A 19700-nucleotide genomic window follows, 5' to 3' on the forward strand; every position below is an offset into this window, starting at 1 on the left:
CAGGACTTTTATTCCTTAACCTTCTCTGATAATAATAGCGTTCCCAGAATTATTATTTTTGCAAGAATATTTTACCTTAAAAACAATTTTTATACAGAAAATATGCAAAAAGTTAGATATATAGAGAAAAAGGAAATTAAACAATTGCATATATGTACCATATATTTATAGATTGCAATTTTATTACTCGATTAGGTTATATTTCACGTTCACGTTATTAATACAGCTCTATTATCAATACAATAAAATCGGACAATTTAATATTGTTATTTGATAAAAGAAATAATAACGATAAGTTTTACACAACGGAACATTCACCCTAATTTAGTCAGTAAGCAACTGGCACGCAAGGTGGTCAAACGGGATTCCCATCGTGGCTATTCTTAACCAGACCAGGCTAATATTGAATCCGCTCAATTACTTCCAGCTACACTAACATCAGCAATAAATATAACTGTTATTAGGAATTTTTAATTTCTTTTCGCATCTCATTACACACTCACATGAATGAACGGCGCTACATAGAATACATTTATTTTTATTCTGTTTCGTTAAATGACGTTACGTGTACAACTTTCATTTTACAAAAAACACCTGAAGCGAAAACAGATTTTACGTTTAGACGCTAATAAGTTTCTCACACGTCAATGTACGTCTATGGATAGCGTACAACGGGAAATATATACAGACAAGAAAAAAACCTGGCAATTATTGTAATAATTATGTAAACAATTTTGTTTTACACGATAACATTAAAACAGTAGCTCATGAAAGAAATTTTTTATAAAACATTTTGAAATTTCATCAATACTGTAATGAGACTCAACTGTCATGATTATATCGATAGCATCTGAAAAAAATGTGAAAAGATTACAAAACGTTTAGTTTAAGTATATATATTTCGTACGAATTGCACAAATCACAAACGTATGTAATCAATTATCCATTATATTAATAAGCTCTAACATTCACTGGGTCCATCTTTATGATTTATTATTTGTTTAAGATGGCTCAAATTTGATCAATATAACTCAATACAGTGTTAATGAAATCTCAAAATATTATATAAAGTTACATGTTACGCATACATACATAAAAGATTTTTACGATAAGTGTTCATATATTTTTGTGAATCATTGTATGTAATATCTTGCAAAAAACGATATTTGCGGTATTTAAGTCAAACAACATTTTTTTATGGTCCGTAAAAATTATTATAGTACCGTATCGTTATTAAGAAGTAAAAATAAAACGAAGTACAATGACTACAAAGAAAGAAACAAGAAAAAAATGAGCAAATAACCTTATTTTCCAATGAATCATTTTTTTATCAGAATGTTCATTCAATTTTCATAATCATCAAATTTTCGCTGTCACATGAAACGTACCTCTAAGTAATACAAAATGTAATCTACTTGTACCTAATTAATTAATTGATAAATTTAAAAAGATATGCAAATACTTTTTGTAACTACTGTATAAAATGAAAAGAAAGATTTATACACAAGGATCTCGGCAATACATTTTTATTTGCCCAAAGAGAAGAGAACAGCGTCGGGACTTCTTGGTAAGAAGAGAGACGAGCTGGGAAGAAACAAGATTGCGAGGAAGAAGAATGCCCAGGTTAAAAATAGCAGCGCGCATTTTCAAATAAAAAGTGATAAGCAACCTGCAGGATAACGATTAAGGAGGAGGGTAAAGAAGGGAGAGCGAGAGGGAAAAAAAGGAGCAATACCGACCGAGCAGAAGGAGATGACCAGTAAAAACGGACTGAAAGAACGTTCGTTGGTAGAAAGAAGATGTACAAAAGCAACCACATCTGTACAGTAGGGGGAGAGAGCAGAGAGAAGAAAGAATCTCCCCGATATCTTAGCTTGGCCCACTGGAATAATATATTGGCTATAACGTATGGTGGTCAAGCTTGGCTCGGTGTTGGTTCGAATAAAGGTGAGAACCGGTGGTGCGTACAGGGTCTGGAAGGAGGAATCTCCCACCCTGTGTAACTTTTACCCGTGTATTTCGCATGGTTTACTGGCTATACGATCAAGTGCATCTAGCACCAAACCGCTAAGTAAACCTGCTCTATCTCCCGCCACGAGACCGCAGCATGATCGAAATACACATTTGATCGAAATTATCGTACGTAATCGGTGAATATTTTTTGATAAAGATAATATCAAGATCGTGGTTGCAACCTCGAGAGAATTTCGCGATAATCGCGTTTCAGGATCCGTACCTAGGCTTACGATACGCACGCGATACGCGTATGTTTGTGTGTAACGTCGCAGCAGTAAGCAAATTGTGATGTAATGGAAACGCGACCGATTCCTATGAAAATGTACGAGTTTTACCGAGTTTCACTAGTCGCGCGTCTATATAAAATCTCTACATTTATATAAGCAAATGTATGTATTTATATAAGCAATGCAAATCGTTATTGTTCATATTTAGTGTTTAAACCAGTTATTCGATACAAAGTCTTTCTTTCTATTTCTAAATTTCATTTAAATCCTCAGTACTTTTGATAGAAATTGTTCCGTATAATACATCTAAAATAGTAAAACGTTATCATGCGCAAAGAGAAACGTGCATCCATTCACCACCATCTGCTTTCCTCTAGGCATTATATAAACGTACGTATCAATGTAAAAACGTTGTTTTCGCGTGTTACACTTTGAATAATGTATAATGTAGTTTCTCGTTCTTTTTATGTCACAGATACGATCGTTTTCAATAGATCTTCGTTTTGTTCGATACTATCGATTGTACATACAATAGCTCACGAAGTATTTATGTATATATTATGCATGTTACATAAAAATGAAACACTTTGAAATTCGATTAGCATTGTAACGAGAGTCGACTATTTACGTATTATATGTTTAAGATGATTAATCATGATCTATACTAGTCTCGAATTAAACATACGTTTGCAGTAACTATGTTGTAACTATCTTCAGATTGGTTTCAAAGACCAATATAATCATCGTCATGTCTCATTACAGTGCTAACGAGATTTCAGTGTTTTGTATTATACACACAGTTTCTATAACGTTCAAATACTTCCGTGAACCATTGTATATTGATAAAATATGGAATCACTCTTAAAATAAATACGTATAAAGGTAAATATTAGAATACAATTATTGCAAATACACATTTAGAAAAATATTCGTTTCAGCATAAATAGTTTTAAGCATATAATTAATGTTAAAGATGCTCTAACTAATATAATAATTGATTATTCAAATACTTAAATAATCTCTGTGAAGTGTATGCTTGCAATAAATATCAAATGAATTCTAATGAAATCTTTATGAAACAAGATATTATATACGTATATTGATAAAAATGTTTATAGAAACGTTGAAATGCTTTAGTAAGACACAGTATATGAAACATTGTATCGAGATAGAGAAATGAGATATTCTATTGCTAAACGGTTGTCAGTGGCTGATGTACAGATTTTACGGAGGACACCGACGGTGATCTATTAGTTCGGTGGTTGAAAGCTGTGGCACGAATGAAGACGTTTCGATTTATGATGCTGCGATATGCTAACCATTTTGGTTTGGTTAAAGTCGAGGGCAACCTTCGGGTGTCCCTCCGCCTCCAGCTTGAGCTGGACTGAAAGAAAAGGAAGAGGGAAAGGAACGAGTTCTTCAGTGCCTGTGCACAGTCTAGTTCAAGACTCACGATGATAGTGAACGTCCCGTGAAGATTCCTCCGGCCGGGCTGCCCTTCTCTGCCTAAACAAGAAAACTAGTGTCACCGAGCGTTGTGGACCGACCACCGTTTGCACAGGTCGCGGAACCTCTACAGGTCAGTGCACGTTTATCTTTCGGATGTGACTATAATCTCGACACCGCCTTCGCGAAATCGTTAAATCGCGAATCGATTTTTTCCACGCGGTTGACATTTGATCGCTTGACAGTTTCGGATAGTTTGTTAACGTAGGAAACGTCTATCATCCGTCATTCATATTTCTTATCTAACTTAAATAATGTGTTTAATTTAATAATTTCTTTTGTACGATTTTAAGAAGTTTCAGAATAATAGAACTTGGTATTTTTTTTTTAATTTTAGATATTTTATATAACTGACTGGTAACAACGATAATTGATAAGGATAGTATTTAGTATATTTCACGATTTTAGGAATTTTGTTAAAAGCGATAGTATTTGATATTTTTTTACGACTCAAAAATTTCGTCGATATTTAATAATTTCTATAATTCTCAAAATTTCATTAATATAGTATTTCATATTTGTTACTATTTGAAAAGTTCGATTAATAACTATAGTATGCAATACCTTGTATAATTTAACAAAATTTCCGCACGATAACCATTACTCATGATGATAACATTATGTACTTTCGATCGTGTTTTAATCTTTAAGCGAATTTAATTTGTTTAAGTGAATGGAAATAGATTGGCCATTGGCATAGATTGGCAATTATTCGTGTCAAACTTACGTGAAACGAATGTTACACGTAAAAAAATACGTAAAATCCTGCTTTTCAGGTTTCGCTGCGTTTTCCCGATCGTGTAAATATTGTTACGTTTTAAATCATCTCGCTAGGCACATAAAATTTTGAACGGCTCGACAAAGTTACGATTCTGTGATGAATGTCGATACGTGACATTTTTGCTTTTCTTGAATTACGTGTTGTGTTTTGAAAATATTGAAAATGGTGCACGGCCATTGTTATACGTACACAGGTATGCTAAATATTTCAAGATCGTTTTATCTGGCACAAAGTTACTTTGAAATAATTATAGGTTAGTTTGTTTGAATCGAAGAATTATCTTCGTTTAAATTATTTCATTATTTTACTAGCAAAAGTGAAATAAATCTTTATTTTGTTTTTATTTGAATAAAATGGAATACAAGTTTCCAAGTAACAATATCTGATTCTATTATGCCAAGAGAATTAAAAATACAAATTTCCTCGCGCCTATACACAGGCTAGTGCAATTAATATCCAAGACTAATTGAAAGGAGAACAATTCTGAGAGCAAATGCTGTTACGTTCTAAAATAATTGGGTTTTATTGTTTATGACTGAGATAGATGCAAAATATAGCATTAAAAACTCTACCTTTATACGTTGCACCGTTTCAATATTAATTTTAATTTGTTAGATCTAAAATAAAATTACTTGTTGAAATAACGAATTAGTTTATTAATTATGATTCGTTGTTTGAAAGTATCCTCTATTCTTATTTAAAACTTCGCGTTTATCAGTTATTTTGCTTTAAAAAATTCACTAATTAAGGTAATAAAAATTGTTTGAGAGAATAATTAATTTGATTTCGATATATCATGAAATACAGTTATATTTTGAAAAAATCATAAATCGACTGAATTATGTTTCGTTAGTTGAAATTGTTATCTTTCAGTTTTATTTCCAATAAAATTTGCTCCGGGTCCTGGCTATAGCGTGCGAGAGATGTAAGTCATTGAGACCCGAGTACTCACTTTTCTTTGGCTGCACGTAACGTGAATTCTACAATCTACTACAGCTGCACGTGAAACTAATCTTGTTCGAAAGAACTCAGTTAAAAATCTCGTACGAGCTGTTTGTCAGCATATATGTAATTACGATTGCTTGAAATTATACAGTTGAAGTATAAAAAGTGGGATCGTCAATTATTCGAAGAACGACTGGATGTGCACAAAGCCATTTTAAATTGATTAAATCTTTGACTAATGATAGTATTTTTACATATCTTAGATTTCCAATCGAATTACTACAAATTACAACTTTTATTTTTATCAATTTACATTCGTACTTTTCACAAATTGTAAAAATTTTGCAACTTTCAATTGTGCTTGAAGGAAATAAAAAATGAAATGATAAATTTGTACTTTGTAATTTAACTTAATATTATATTTTGTAATTTCGGGTTATTTATGATAAAAATTAATAAATCGAAAATATGTCTTTAGTGAAAGAAGATTCTCGTAAAAATGTTACAACTTTTGTAATTGTATAATTTTTAATCTTTGCAAATGAAAATCGAAGAAGTGACCAATTTAAACGATTGAAATAGTAAATTACAGTCTTTAGTCTTCTCACGGTAAAAGTTAATAAATCAGTAAAGATTGTGAAAAGTCGATAATTTGCCTATTAATTATTTCTACAAAAGAAAAATGCAAGAATTGTAATTTAGCTTCCAAGAAAAAAAGAAACTATCAAACAAATTATGTAATTAAGCGAACACGTTATTTGAGATTTCACGGTAAGATACTGTGTCGCAGTCGATATTGTTTTCTCGCAAATGATTGATTGGCCGGCTTTCTCGCCAGCATCGATATTTTTACGCGAAAGTGATGTCTAAATCATTTTCTAGAATAATATTCAGAAATAACGATATTCTCATATATTTAAAATATTTCTTAGTGAGAAATCAAGAAATAAAAATATCATAAGTAATATAGTTAAATTGTAGTTAATATCGATGTTATAATAGTATTACAATTAGTATTGCAACGCTATTTCTATAATTTGATAACATTTATTTGGTAATAATCGTATTAGGAAAATATCGCTCACTTCGTTCCAAACATTTATGCGGTATGAATAAACAAGGAGATTTTACGTGTAACTTATTAGTCACACACAGTACTTGTTATTATAATCATCCAATAACTCAAGTCAGCCAACAATTTGCATTAAAATTTTCCTCGCGCAGAAATGATTTTTTTCAGCAGGACGCGACACGTATCCGCGCGAGGAAAAGATGCGTCATCAGAATTTCTATTATCATAAATTGTTAACATTATTATATTTTCATGTTTAGTTATAACGAAAATTTCCATTAATTCTCGACTGTAACAAGTAACGAAGACTACTATTGTGGAATAACATTTCGTGGAAGAGATTATTTTTAGCGGGAAAGGATTTTCGAATTTTACTGTTTATAGAAGCAATTTAATCGACGACTATCTTCGGCATAGCTCATGATGTTACGAAGGTTTTTTTCGAAGCAAATCATAGTCATTAATACAGAATCCCTTGATAGTTCTGCAACAGTGTTTTTCATTCTTTTGTTAGAGGAGGATAAAAAAGTATACAATTACAAAAATTGCAATGTTTTTATAAGGTTTTCTCCTACTAAAACATACATATTTTTAATTCATTAACTTTTATCGTGAGGAAATTGGAAAGTATATAATAAACATTTATTATTTCCTTTTCCCATTATTCAACCGTTTATGATCCTTTGGTTTTCCTTGTAAAAGAATTAGAAATTATACAATTACAAAAATAATGAGAATATAATTTCCACGAGAATATTTTCTATTAACATCACATTTTTAATTCATCAATTTCTATTATTTGTTTATTGCGCCAAAGTATTGTCAAGGAAGTTTTTTCTTGCCATTCAGTACCACCTTTGCTATTCCCGTACTTCCATCTTCTATTCGGTGTTGTTTTTCCATTCATTGCCATTTTTGTTGTGGCAATAAATCATTGTTTCTGCTCAATCAATGTAATATATTTTTTTTAATTGCTTGATACCATTTCTCAGAATTGCCATATTCTTTTCTTGAGTATTAAGGCGTCATTTCCTATGATTGCAATATAGGTATTTTACTAGGTACCATTTTTTTTATTATCTAATACAATTTTTGGTATCAAATCTATTATTACTGTATTTATATAGTTTTGTTATCATTTAGTGTCATTTTTGTTATTGCAATATTTCATTGATTTGTGATTTTCAAACAAGTGATTGCCTCTTTATTTTTTTTACCACATTGCTTAAACTAATTAAGGGATCGTTTTTCATGTCACTTTGGCTTTTATACCCATTACCTGTGTCTTTTATTTTTTCTTAATGCCTGTCTTAAAGTTGATATTTATTACAGTATCAGAGGAATAACAAGTCAATTTAACTAGCCACTATAGTACTTCTTTATTTCTGTTTACCTGATTGATGCTATAAAACGATTCATACTAATGATTCCCCGGTTGTTTTAGTGAGTAGAGCTATTTTTATTATTAGACTGGAATATTCTTATGCATTCACGACGGCTATAAGTGTGCAAAAATATGAACAATATAAGCTATACATGAACATACTATATATGAACAATATAAACTATACATGAATATGCTATATACGAACAATATAAAATATAAACAAATATAAACAAGGAGATGCCCAAATGCTAAAAATATATAAAATATCAAAAGTGAAATGCACATTATTATAATCAGAATATAAAACATTCTTTTATTCGACCTATAATACTTTATCTGTGTTTGAGAAAAAAAGGATTTGTGTAAATATCATACCATACCACTTTTTATTATTTTATATCATTTCCCGTAACATAAATTATTTTTTTATTATTTAGTACAATTTGTTATTGCAACATCTTTTTTATTGTAATACTTTTTCGATTTGCCATCAATGTCTGTAGCATTTATTGTCACTCCTTTACAGCAATATTTCTTCCTTTTGTTATCAATTTTTTACCATTTATTGCCATTTCTGTAGTAACATTTTTCTCGCTATTTATTAACATTTGTAAGTACCATTCATTGCCATTTTTTTCTGTTTCACGTTTGACATTAATGCATATGGAATTGACGTTTATATTCAAATCGACATACGATGCCACTTTTATCGTAAAGTTATTTACAATTTAACATCACTTTTTCGTTGTTCTCAGTACCATTATTGTTATTGAAATTTTGTTTTACTATAATATACCGTTTCATAAATTCTAGACGAAATAGTCTCGGTTCCTTATAACGGTTATACCGCGTCAAGGTTTTACATAATTACTTTAACATACGAAATAGATACCATAATATTTTCCAAGGTCGTATTATACAAAAATATTCTACGAAAGATCGAATTTTCTGCAAATTCACAAAATTCGTAGAATATAAATTTTCAATTGATTAATTTATCTAGGGATATGTACTTTGGAATGCAAATTTAGAAACATGAATTTATTATATTTATATTAATTCTAGCATAGATATCAATAAATTAGCTGTTAATAATTCAAAAAAATCCTAGATTCTAATACAACAAGAAGAAAACAATTGAAAATCAGCAGAATAAACGAAGTACCATAATATTATATAGATGAAGGTATTTGGCTCTATGCCAAATATGTGACAGGAAAAAGTCAGAATCGGTCGAACATAACCTTAAAGACTGCTCAATATATAGTTAATTTAGACCAGAAACATACATAAATAAAAACACTAGGCAAATTATGAAAGCGAACGCTGAAGGGCATCTATGAAGACTGTACTGTTTCGTATAGATAGCAATGAGAATTAGTGCAATTTGCCTCGAGTATTAAGATACCATATCTTCATTTAAGGCAATGTGTTATTATTAATTGGTAGTAATAAGAATAGGAATAAGATTCACGCAGATAGTATCATCATCACTATACCAAAGTAAGATTCTTACTTATACATATATCTTATACTCATATACTTTGGTAATATTATTACTTATTTATTTACATATATTTGTAACTCGTTTATTATCGAAGCTTGCAATGGGCGAAATCCTAACGCAAGAATAATAATAATAATAAAATAAATAAATGTTAGCTGTTGGTTGTGCTATTAATATCGATAAATTAGCCGAGGAAAAATGGTACTATTCGTGGAAAAACGTGAGAAAGAAAACGGTGGCAATAAGATTGTCTGAGTAGCGTAAGCTTTTATTTATTTGTCTCGTTACACGAGGTTCTTGAATCGTTTTCATAAAGGTCAAATAACGTTAGAGGAGGAAATACCACTGTAGTTAAAGTTAGCGGCAATGCCTCGAGCAATACGACGATTCTAAAATGACCGACGTTAAGTGACGCTGAAACAGACCTCTAAGAATGTAAAGAACTTCTTAAATATCTCGACTTTGCACCTCTTACAGCTTATGGCTCTTTATGCAAAAACAAGTCTTGCAGGTTATACCGTACTTGTGCTGATATTGCTCAATACGGATATCTATAAATACCATCGTCTTCACCCGGGTTCATTTTGGTAAAAATTCGAAGACTTTTTCGACTCCGTTTCCGTGTTTTTCCAACTAGAATTTCCAATAGAATACACATTGTGTCACGTTATTACAGCAATAATTAATGGGATTTTCTTTTTTTCTTTCTTTCTCTTCTTTTTTTCTTTGACGAAATCGATGACATGACGCGTGACGAGCGAGACAGGATAAAAACGCAAATATTGAAAAAGTATTTATTAGGACATCTCTACGCTTGCTCCATTGACGCGCAATTTTAACACGTTCAAGTACGTTTAGCGAAGCGTCAATTGCTTCGTGGTAATTAAAGTCTCGTGTTGCCACTGAAAACCATTTCTCACGCGCGGAAAAGGTGACCAATTATTATTTGAATGCCGTCACGTACGGATTCAAATATATATTTTATTTGGTTTTCGTCAGCGCAGATTTTGGACAGAAATTTGTTCTCATCGAATTTCCCTACTAACTTCCTGCATTTAACATGTTAAAACGTCTCGACGAAAATATGTTTGTTCGATAACTTGCCGTTAACTTACTGTGTATTTAAAGGCCTTGTATAAGCGTTGAAACGTGTCGTATTACATCGACACCTGGAAATCTGCATCAGTTTCAGTTTATGGTATGATAACGTTGAAACAAGTGTTTCAAAATGCCCGATTATTTTCCAACTGCGGTATTATTATCGATAATAGGAGGTTGATCATAAAGAGCGAAAATTGTAGATTGAACAGAACTGGGCAGGAAGATAGTTAATCAAGAGGAACAAATTTTCTGAATCGTTTTAGCGTTTTATTGTAGGAATTGAAAACGAACGAACCGAATAATTATAAAAATTATTTGCATACGGATGATTCTGCTTTTCAACATCTATTGAATGAAGTTCGCCTAAGGATCGAAAAACAAAATACAATGATGAAAATCTACTGCAAATTATATTCGGTATCGGTGCCACCCTCTGTAAGTTGAAACCTGCGCTCCAATTGAGCCTTGCTCACCGACTAAGACCGGGATTCTAATTCCTCGCATAATCGATACAAGTTGTTTCTGATGCCGATTTGCCGATACCGAATTACGTAAATTGTAACATGTATCGTGAATCCTAAGTATCGATGCATGCATCGCAACATGTTTCAACGTGTATAGGGGCCTTCAGGGATGTATGACGTGGCTGTCGTTGTGATGGAAATTCTCAAGCATTTTATCTTTAAAAAAAAAGGGAAAAGAATGGATTTATGTTTTAAAAAATTTCAAATTTCTTGTTTCAAGAAACGCAGGCGTTTTGTAGGATGCTCGAAAATTTTCACGAATGGCTATATTCCTTACATTGAATTTATCCACTTTGAATATTCTAATGCAATTTAAATATAGTGGTATACGGTTATTTGAAATGGCATGGAATAAATTTATATTTGTTACGGGTTCGAGTGCTGTATTCGTCACGATTGCATCAAAGTTCATCTATTTTTATTAGGCCGTTGTGCGTTCGTTGCACGTAAATATAGAAATCGTGTCTTTGTTGTTTACTTCACGTAATCATCAATTGTAACCGGAGCACGTTTACCTTACAGTTTCATTGAACGCGTGTTCTAATGAAAATTGCATTTATTCCGGACAGGCAAGTGCGTAAGGCATTCTGCATGCGACATCGCCAACGGATCAATCTAAAGTAACACTAGATTCTGAAACTATGCATAGTATGTTAGAAAATCTCTAATATCTAAATTAACTATTGTGGCGAAATGGGGAATATGTTATAAATGTGCATTTAAAAAAGTATGTATTAAGATATGTATAATACTTCGTTAACCGGTTCGTAAATATTAGGACACTTGCTAAACTTATATAGAACACGACAATTGTTCTAGATTGTTAGGCAAATAATTAATCGATAAATTAATTAGATCGTATAAGACGATGATCCAGAATACAGGACAAAGACTTGTGAAAACAATTTGCAAGAATTTTAAAAGAGAATATTGAATTAATGAATATATGTTTGAACCTACACAATTCTTTCGTCTAGATCTCATTGAAGGAATTTGAATGGAATTAAATAATGCAAAGTTTAAATCGGATTCCTGAAACTGTTAATAGAATATAGTTAAATAACGACGCGTAAAACATAATGAAATAGGTATCTGATAGGAATATCAAAATAGTTACATCATAATATCAAAATAGGTAATCATTAAGTATATTCACGACAATGGGTGCAATACTTCAGAAGATGTACTTTCTATTTTACTAATGGAATCCAGTTACTGTAAAAATCAAAATTTCTAAGGTGTTATAAATCTTATCTTACTTCATTTTAATTGTTAGGGTTAAAAATCATTACCGCAGATAAAAGTAATTGTTATTGAATTTGGAAAATACCTAATATTCTGTAAAAAATGGGGCACATATCATAAACTTGACAACGTTGATAATCCCCTTTACAAAAATAAAATACCTGACATAATACACTCACGTGATATTTCTTGTTTAAATCATTTTTCTAATACCATAAGATTGCTTTATTTTTAATAGTAATACGTTTATCATATAGTGATATGATCTCGAAACTGTGTTCTATGAAATTATCGATGTTATCTGTGTAATAATTTGTATAACTGCATATAATGAATGTCGAATGTTCTACAATAAATTTATATCTATGAAAGCATAAAAGTTAAATTATCAATCTAATTTAAAAATTGAATTTTTTAATTTTAGTTGTGAAATTATGTTACAGAAACTGGTCAAAAGTTCCTCATGTTTTCTTCCTTTTTTTAATATTCTTTTTTTGTTACTGACAAAATTTACAGAATTCTACCAAGTTCTTCGTTGAATACACAAATTATATCCTTCAACAGAAACAATATTTATCACGAATATTTTTCCTAATCAGATTATAATAAATTTCAAAGATAATTCTAACTTCCTCGAATTAATTAATTCTTTGAAAGCTTCGTTTATCATATTACTTACAATAAATATGCCTGCTATTTACAAGACAAATCAGCAAAACGTTTCAACTGAATTAATCTTTGTGTGATAATATTAATGGATAGTAGTTTGTATAGAACTACAATGTACACTATACTATAATTGGGGATAATTGGTACAATAATTGAAAATAACCAGTAACTGTATTTACAATCTAATGGCTCATTTATTGCACACCTGGTTATTAGTTCAGAAATACCACACCAATTAACTAATATATAGATACCTACAGTATACCTATAAGCTATTGTATTTGGTACAGGAGGCACATCAATGTCGTTTATTGAATTATCTTAATATAAATTCAAATAACAATCTACTATATAAATTACACATAGTATAATTGTTAAATATTCATTTCATAAAATTTTCGCGAAATGGAAAAAATTAGCTGAAAAGATCTATCGGAATATTCCTTACGTGACTTACGAAAGATAAAATAAGTTATGTAATTAGGATAGTATGCGTTCGTATGACAAATGCAATTGCACAATGCGAAATTTGTTTGAAAAGTTCGAGTAAAATCTGTCATTCTCTTTTTTTAGTGCGCATGCGCAGACGCGTACGCAGATGCGTGCGCGTCGCCACGTGACTATTCCATTCAATTGCATATGGGTCTGTGGATATGTGTCGTGTAATTATGGCATTACGTATAAACTATTTTTGCTACCGTTTAGTATGACTAATTTCATGAAAAATTATAAATAATTACATGAACCTATCACCATATTCCATTTGCAAATAAAATAACTTGGAAGATGGAAGAGAGTATAGTACTAATATATGTACGTATATCAATAATACAAGAAATAACGCGATATGTTTTGTTTTCCTAGAGAAACATAGCTATATCACGTTCACTTCATACTTCAGCCTTGTCCTACATACCAGAACGTAGAAATTTTGTTTATACTTATATTCTGAAATTTCATGGTGTATTATGGTAAATGGTACATTTCACATTAACTACTTTTATCTTCATAAGATAGAATACGTATATACTTTGTGAAACACAATTTAAAACATCAATTATTTAATTATTTGTTAACGGATGTAAGAAATACAATGAAGATAGAAATTTTAATATGGTTATATTTATGATATTCATATATTATTAGTTTAGTATACATAGCTCATTTTTTATGTGAAGTATTACATTCGTACCAATTATTTCAAGAAATTTATTCAATATCGCAGAAAACGGACAGCTTGCGTTACGTATGATGTATGGGACAATTGAACGTGTTAAGCATGTTATTAGTTTTACGACACAAGGAGAAAAACTAAATTACTATCTTAAGCGTTTGGTATTTTCTGTTTTATAGTAATTGAAGTACTGTAGTTTTATCCTTTAGGCTGGATATTAAAGGAACATTGAGAACAATGGACAATTTTGACCAGAAGACTTCCTAGTTATTGTTGACAGGCATTTGAATCACGTGGACTATTGTAATAGTAATGGATTCCGATTATAAAATAGAATTTTCTCATTACGCAGAGCTCTATATTTACTGAATATTATCTAGAAAATTATATTATTTTTCTGTATTCTATTGATTACTTAACAGCTATGTTTATTAATTCTAAAATCTTTCAAATAATTTTTCACTTTTCCTGAAAAGCTTGCTTGAGTTGCGTCATTTTTGAAATACATTTTTCGTTGATAATTTAAAAATGTCGAATTATCGCTGTCGGTAAAATAGGGCGCGCTACTATTCTTAACTCCAATAAGAGAGCGCTACCTTTACCCGCTTAATTGATCAGGTCTGGACCATTTATACAAGGACCATTGTTTAATATACTTTATATCTGTAACTATCTAATGTCATGTTTCGTATAATTACAGATCAATCTAATTGAGTGCTTTTCACCACGTTCTCCACGCTAACATGACGACGAAGAGTGTAAAAACGAAATTAGTCCCGCCGGATGGAGGATGGGGATGGGTCGTCCTTTCTTCAGCTCTTGTCGTGAACCTCCTTATTCCGGGTACCGTGAAATCGTTTGGTGTCCTCTTCGTCGAATTTCTTCACGTTTTCAAATCCACTTCTACCGCCGCCTCATGGATGCCAGCTTTATGCTACTTTTTATACAACTCTTTAGGTAAGCCAATTTTTACATTCATATATTTTCTCATTGCAAATTAATTGAGAAGTAATAAGATGTCTCATCTCATATTGCTGTTACAGCTACTAAAATTAATAAACTATATAATGATTGTTTATGCTATATATTAAATTAGATTATTACGTTACTGTTAAACACCGTCCTTCCACATTTTTAAAAACTTTCAATGAATAATTTGTTGAAATTTAACGTAAATTTTTTTAGACTTATGAAGGAAAGTCACTGCTTTTTTTTCTAACCTATAGATATTTGTAAATAAAATAAACTTTCAAGTAAATTCTCAGATATACATGACACATCATAGTTTTACTATTTAAAATCAAACTTTGCTCTTTCAATACAATATTAAGATTAGATAAAATAAATGATATCTTATAGGTCCACTATCCAGCATTTTATCAACTAGGTACTCCTACAAAACAGTGACCATCATCGGCGGCGCGTTTGCAGCTAGCGGGATGATGCTGAGTTACTTTGCTAATTCAGTTTCCTATTTATACGTTAGGTATAATAAAATCATCTTAAGAACCTTGACATTTTTATTTTGATAAAATAAAAAAATTATGAAAACAACATTTTTTGTTTAATAGATAAATATTCACTCTCGCTTAAATTTCTAGTAAGGAAACTTCGAAAGTAAAGATTACGAACGCCTAGTGAATAGCAACCCACTGTACATCAATGTAATTTTTTAAATGAATGCATCCCAAATACATACTTACTACACATGTATTTTGGTGTAATAGTAGAAAAATTTTTGTAAAGCATTTATAAGAAAATTTAAGAAATAATCAATTTGTTTATTAAAATTTTTTAAAAGAATTTACTCACTTCTTATACACTTTTAAGTGAATAACGTGTGTGACAGATTGCTCATTTACAGGCGCCTACAATCTTTTCTAAAACTTTATTACCAAAAAATAAAGGTGATCGGACAGATTATTTATTAAACAAAAAAAATGTTTCCTTTATCATTCAAAAATTTGTTCATTATCACTACAATTTATTGTAATAGTAAAATTAGATATCTAGAAAAAAAAGAGAGCTAATAATTTTATAATTTTATAATTTATGAATACAGCTATGGCTTGATGGTTGGAATTGGTGCTGGACTAACATTTCCACCAACAGTGTATATTGTAACTTCATATTTTGAAAGGCTTCGAGGTTTCGCAAATGGCTTGTGCATCTCTGGTAGTGCAATTGGAACTATCGTGTTACCACCTTTTCTACAGTATCTTCTTGACTGTTTTGGATATAGGTAATGTATCTTTATATATTGAATAGCATGTGTATAATTTATGTCACTTAAAAAAATCTAATCAAATATGATTAAATATCACTATAGTTAAAATAGTTAAAATGCATATTTTCAGAAATTTAAAAGCGTTACATTTTCATTACATTTTTAGAGGTGCAGTATTAATCATGGGTGCACTCACATTAAATACATTGGTATGTGGTTTACTATACCATCCTGTTGAACAACACATGATCATGGTACCAGTAGAAGGAGGAATTGATAATCAAGGATTAACCATAGATGAACCAGTCCCCCATAAAAAAAAACCAACAGGTAACTTAGTATTGATTAATTGATACACTGCTAAGGAACATAATAATCTAAATGAATCAGAACTATGAAAACTGGGTGGGTATTTGACAATATATATTATATTGTACATATAATGTGCACATTTGAAATATTTTAAATTTGAATATTTTTATGACATTGAAAAGATAATTTTTTGAGATGAGTTGTAAAATTAAATTAAATTTTGGATCTTTTCAAAGCATCCAGCACAATTGAGAATGAAACATCATGCAGCAATACAAGATCAAAGAAAGAAGAAAGTTCTGGAACTGAAAGTATAATGAATAACTCTAAAGTAAATCCTTGTTTGGAAGATAAAAATGAGGATAAAGGCGATGAAGCAAAGAAAAAAATTACTTCCGAAAAAGGTCCTAGTTTGAACAAAGAGAAAGAAGATACTGTAAATTGTCAAAACGTGGATTCTTTACGAAGAGAAAGTAATACTTCTGAAGTTCTTGTAACTTCCAATAAATTAAAAAATGAAAAGCTAGAGTTGAATAACACATCGTTGAGTAAGAACAGAGACGAGAAGTTGTTTGAAAGTTCGAAAAGAGAACTAGGAGAATTGTCAGAAAAATCAATATCTGGAACATCGTTGACTAAGGTTGAAGTAAAAAATAAACGACAATTCTTTGACTTGAGTGTACTTAGAGATCCAATTTATTTAGTAATTCTCATTTCAAACTCTACCTCAGCTATCAGCAATACCAATTTTATGATCTTACTGCCTTCATATGCTATTTCACAAGGATTTGATAAGAATTCCTCAGCATTACTTTTATCAATTGTTTCTGCTCTTGATTTAGTTGGACGAATCAGTGGTGCTTCATTATCAGATATCGACTTTGTGCCAAAGTATTATTATTTCGTTGGTGGTCTAGGTACTAGTGGAATAGCTTTGGCATTATTACCTATGGCAACAAGTTATACAATGCTTTCTTTCTTTTGTGCATTGTTTGGATTGTCTTCAGGCATGTACATTGGTATCACAACAGTAATTTTAGCAGATATGCTTGGCACAGAAAAACTTAGCTCGTCATACGGAATATCTTTATTTGTTAATGGAGTTCTTCAATTAATTGGTCCACCTATATGTGGCGTTATATTTGAAACAATAGGATCATATAAACCCATATTTCTAGCATTTGGTATTATACTTATTCTTGGCACTGCATTATGGGCAGCTGTACCTCTTATAAAGAGGAGCAACAAAAAATCTTTACAAGTTGTATAATATTTCATAATTACTAGTTTCTATAATGAATATTGCACAAGTTTAAAAATGATAAGGTATTATAGACTTGTTAATAACAGCATTATAACTGCCATTTAAACCATACAGTTTTTTTTAGAAAATTTTTCATTTTTAATCATTTAAAGTCGCAAGTTAGTCTTTTTATCCACAGATCTATAGTAATACATCATTAATATTATTATCATTCTGAATACTGATACTGATCTAATTTTATTTGTGTATATTGATATACTTAGTAACTTATAGTTTAATTATCAGTGAGTTTAGTTTTATTTTATAATAAGAAAAGAATATTTAGAAAATAAAATAGTTGAATTATTATGCATAATTCTATTATCATTAAATAACAATTAATGATACATAGTGAAAAACTTAATTATTTTACTGTTATGGTTGTAAATGGGCATATATGCAGTCATATTTGATGTTAATAATGAAATTATATGGACAAGATAAAAGTAGAAATAAGAATATATTAACCCTACGTTTACGTATTAATATAAAATTTATTATATGATTTAAAATTTTAAGTCATGATTACATATCAATCGTATTGTATACAATTCCAAAACAAACAATTATAGCAACAAGGATATTTTAATATAATCGGTATAGTAATGCACAAACGTAACTTTATTATGATATCATTAAAGTTTAACATCTCAAGTTTACTAGCCATTAATGAAATTGAATCATTATGATTTTCTAATAGTTAAATAATGCTTGATAACTTTTGCTAAAATTGGCAAAAAGATTAATATTATGTTTAAACAAAGAAAAAAATAAAAATGAATTTACTATTTGTGAGAAAGCTTTTTAGGAATTTATAATTATACCAAAGTATTCTTTTGTATACTATTATCAATTTTCAATGATTTCTTGGTGCTTAAACTTGTTGGTATACTAATTTCGTCCAATATTATAGTACAATCTATATACAATGTATTACTGAGTTACACATGTCTTTCCAGAAATATCATACATTAATACATGTTAAGTAGAACTGTTATTGTGCAATACTTTTACTATTACTGAAATTTTTCTAGCTAGTTTCAATATATTTTTATATACTTCATTAACTGTAAAGAGATATTATACTTTGAATAGGCTACTTTAAGGACATTTTTGAAAGTTTCCTGTGAAGAAATGTATATATAGTTATTGATATTTTAGCTACTTTAAAGTAAAAATTATGATCCATTACTATTAATATCATAGATAATCAGAGATTACATATCATAGCTGTATTGTCCATCACACTTTGTCTGAAAATTCTTCCAAAATGATGGTACTAATTAAGCACAACTTACAATTAATCAGCAAAAATGATTAAATGTAGATTTATCTTAATCCTTGCACATATAGTTACTTTTTTACACAATATGGTGCTAATTAGTAATATGAAATTTGCTATTTAAAACTTGTGACTTCTATAAGTTGTAAAAAGTAAGACTTGTAATATTGATCCAAGAGTAGTTTTGTCAATTTTTTAAATTTGGCTAAAATTAACTACTTCCAAAATATGTTTTTAAAACACTAAATGTGTAAGAAATGTAAAAATTCCAAAGTTGACATTTTTTCGGTCTTTAAAAGTAGAACAATCTCTTAAATAAATAAGTCACCTTTTATAAATGATCTGAATTTTTGGATAGATCACAGAGACATAAAGGTCTTCAAAATTCGAATACTGTACAAGTTTTATTTTTGAAGAAATAT

At 30.1% G+C, this 19700-nt stretch overlaps 1 protein-coding gene across 1 annotated transcript; it reads left to right on the forward strand.

Annotated features, from left to right (window-relative positions):
* Positions 1–1997: 1997 nt before the first annotated feature.
* On the forward strand, positions 1998–18256 carry LOC138187962 (monocarboxylate transporter 12). Its single transcript, XM_069129268.1, has 7 exons — positions 1998–2139; positions 3582–3822; positions 14855–15111; positions 15514–15640; positions 16217–16396; positions 16548–16711; positions 16930–18256. Exons 3-7 carry the CDS (start codon positions 14898–14900, stop codon positions 17961–17963), a joined length of 1719 nt encoding a protein of 572 aa, XP_068985369.1. The 5' UTR covers positions 1998–2139; positions 3582–3822; positions 14855–14897; the 3' UTR covers positions 17964–18256.
* The last annotated feature ends 1444 nt before the right edge of the window (positions 18257–19700 follow it).

The sequence above is a fragment of the Bombus flavifrons genome, chromosome 16, assembly GCF_040668555.2.
Source record: "Bombus flavifrons isolate JBK064 chromosome 16, iyBomFlav1_principal, whole genome shotgun sequence".
NCBI lineage: Eukaryota > Metazoa > Arthropoda > Insecta > Hymenoptera > Apidae > Bombus > Bombus flavifrons.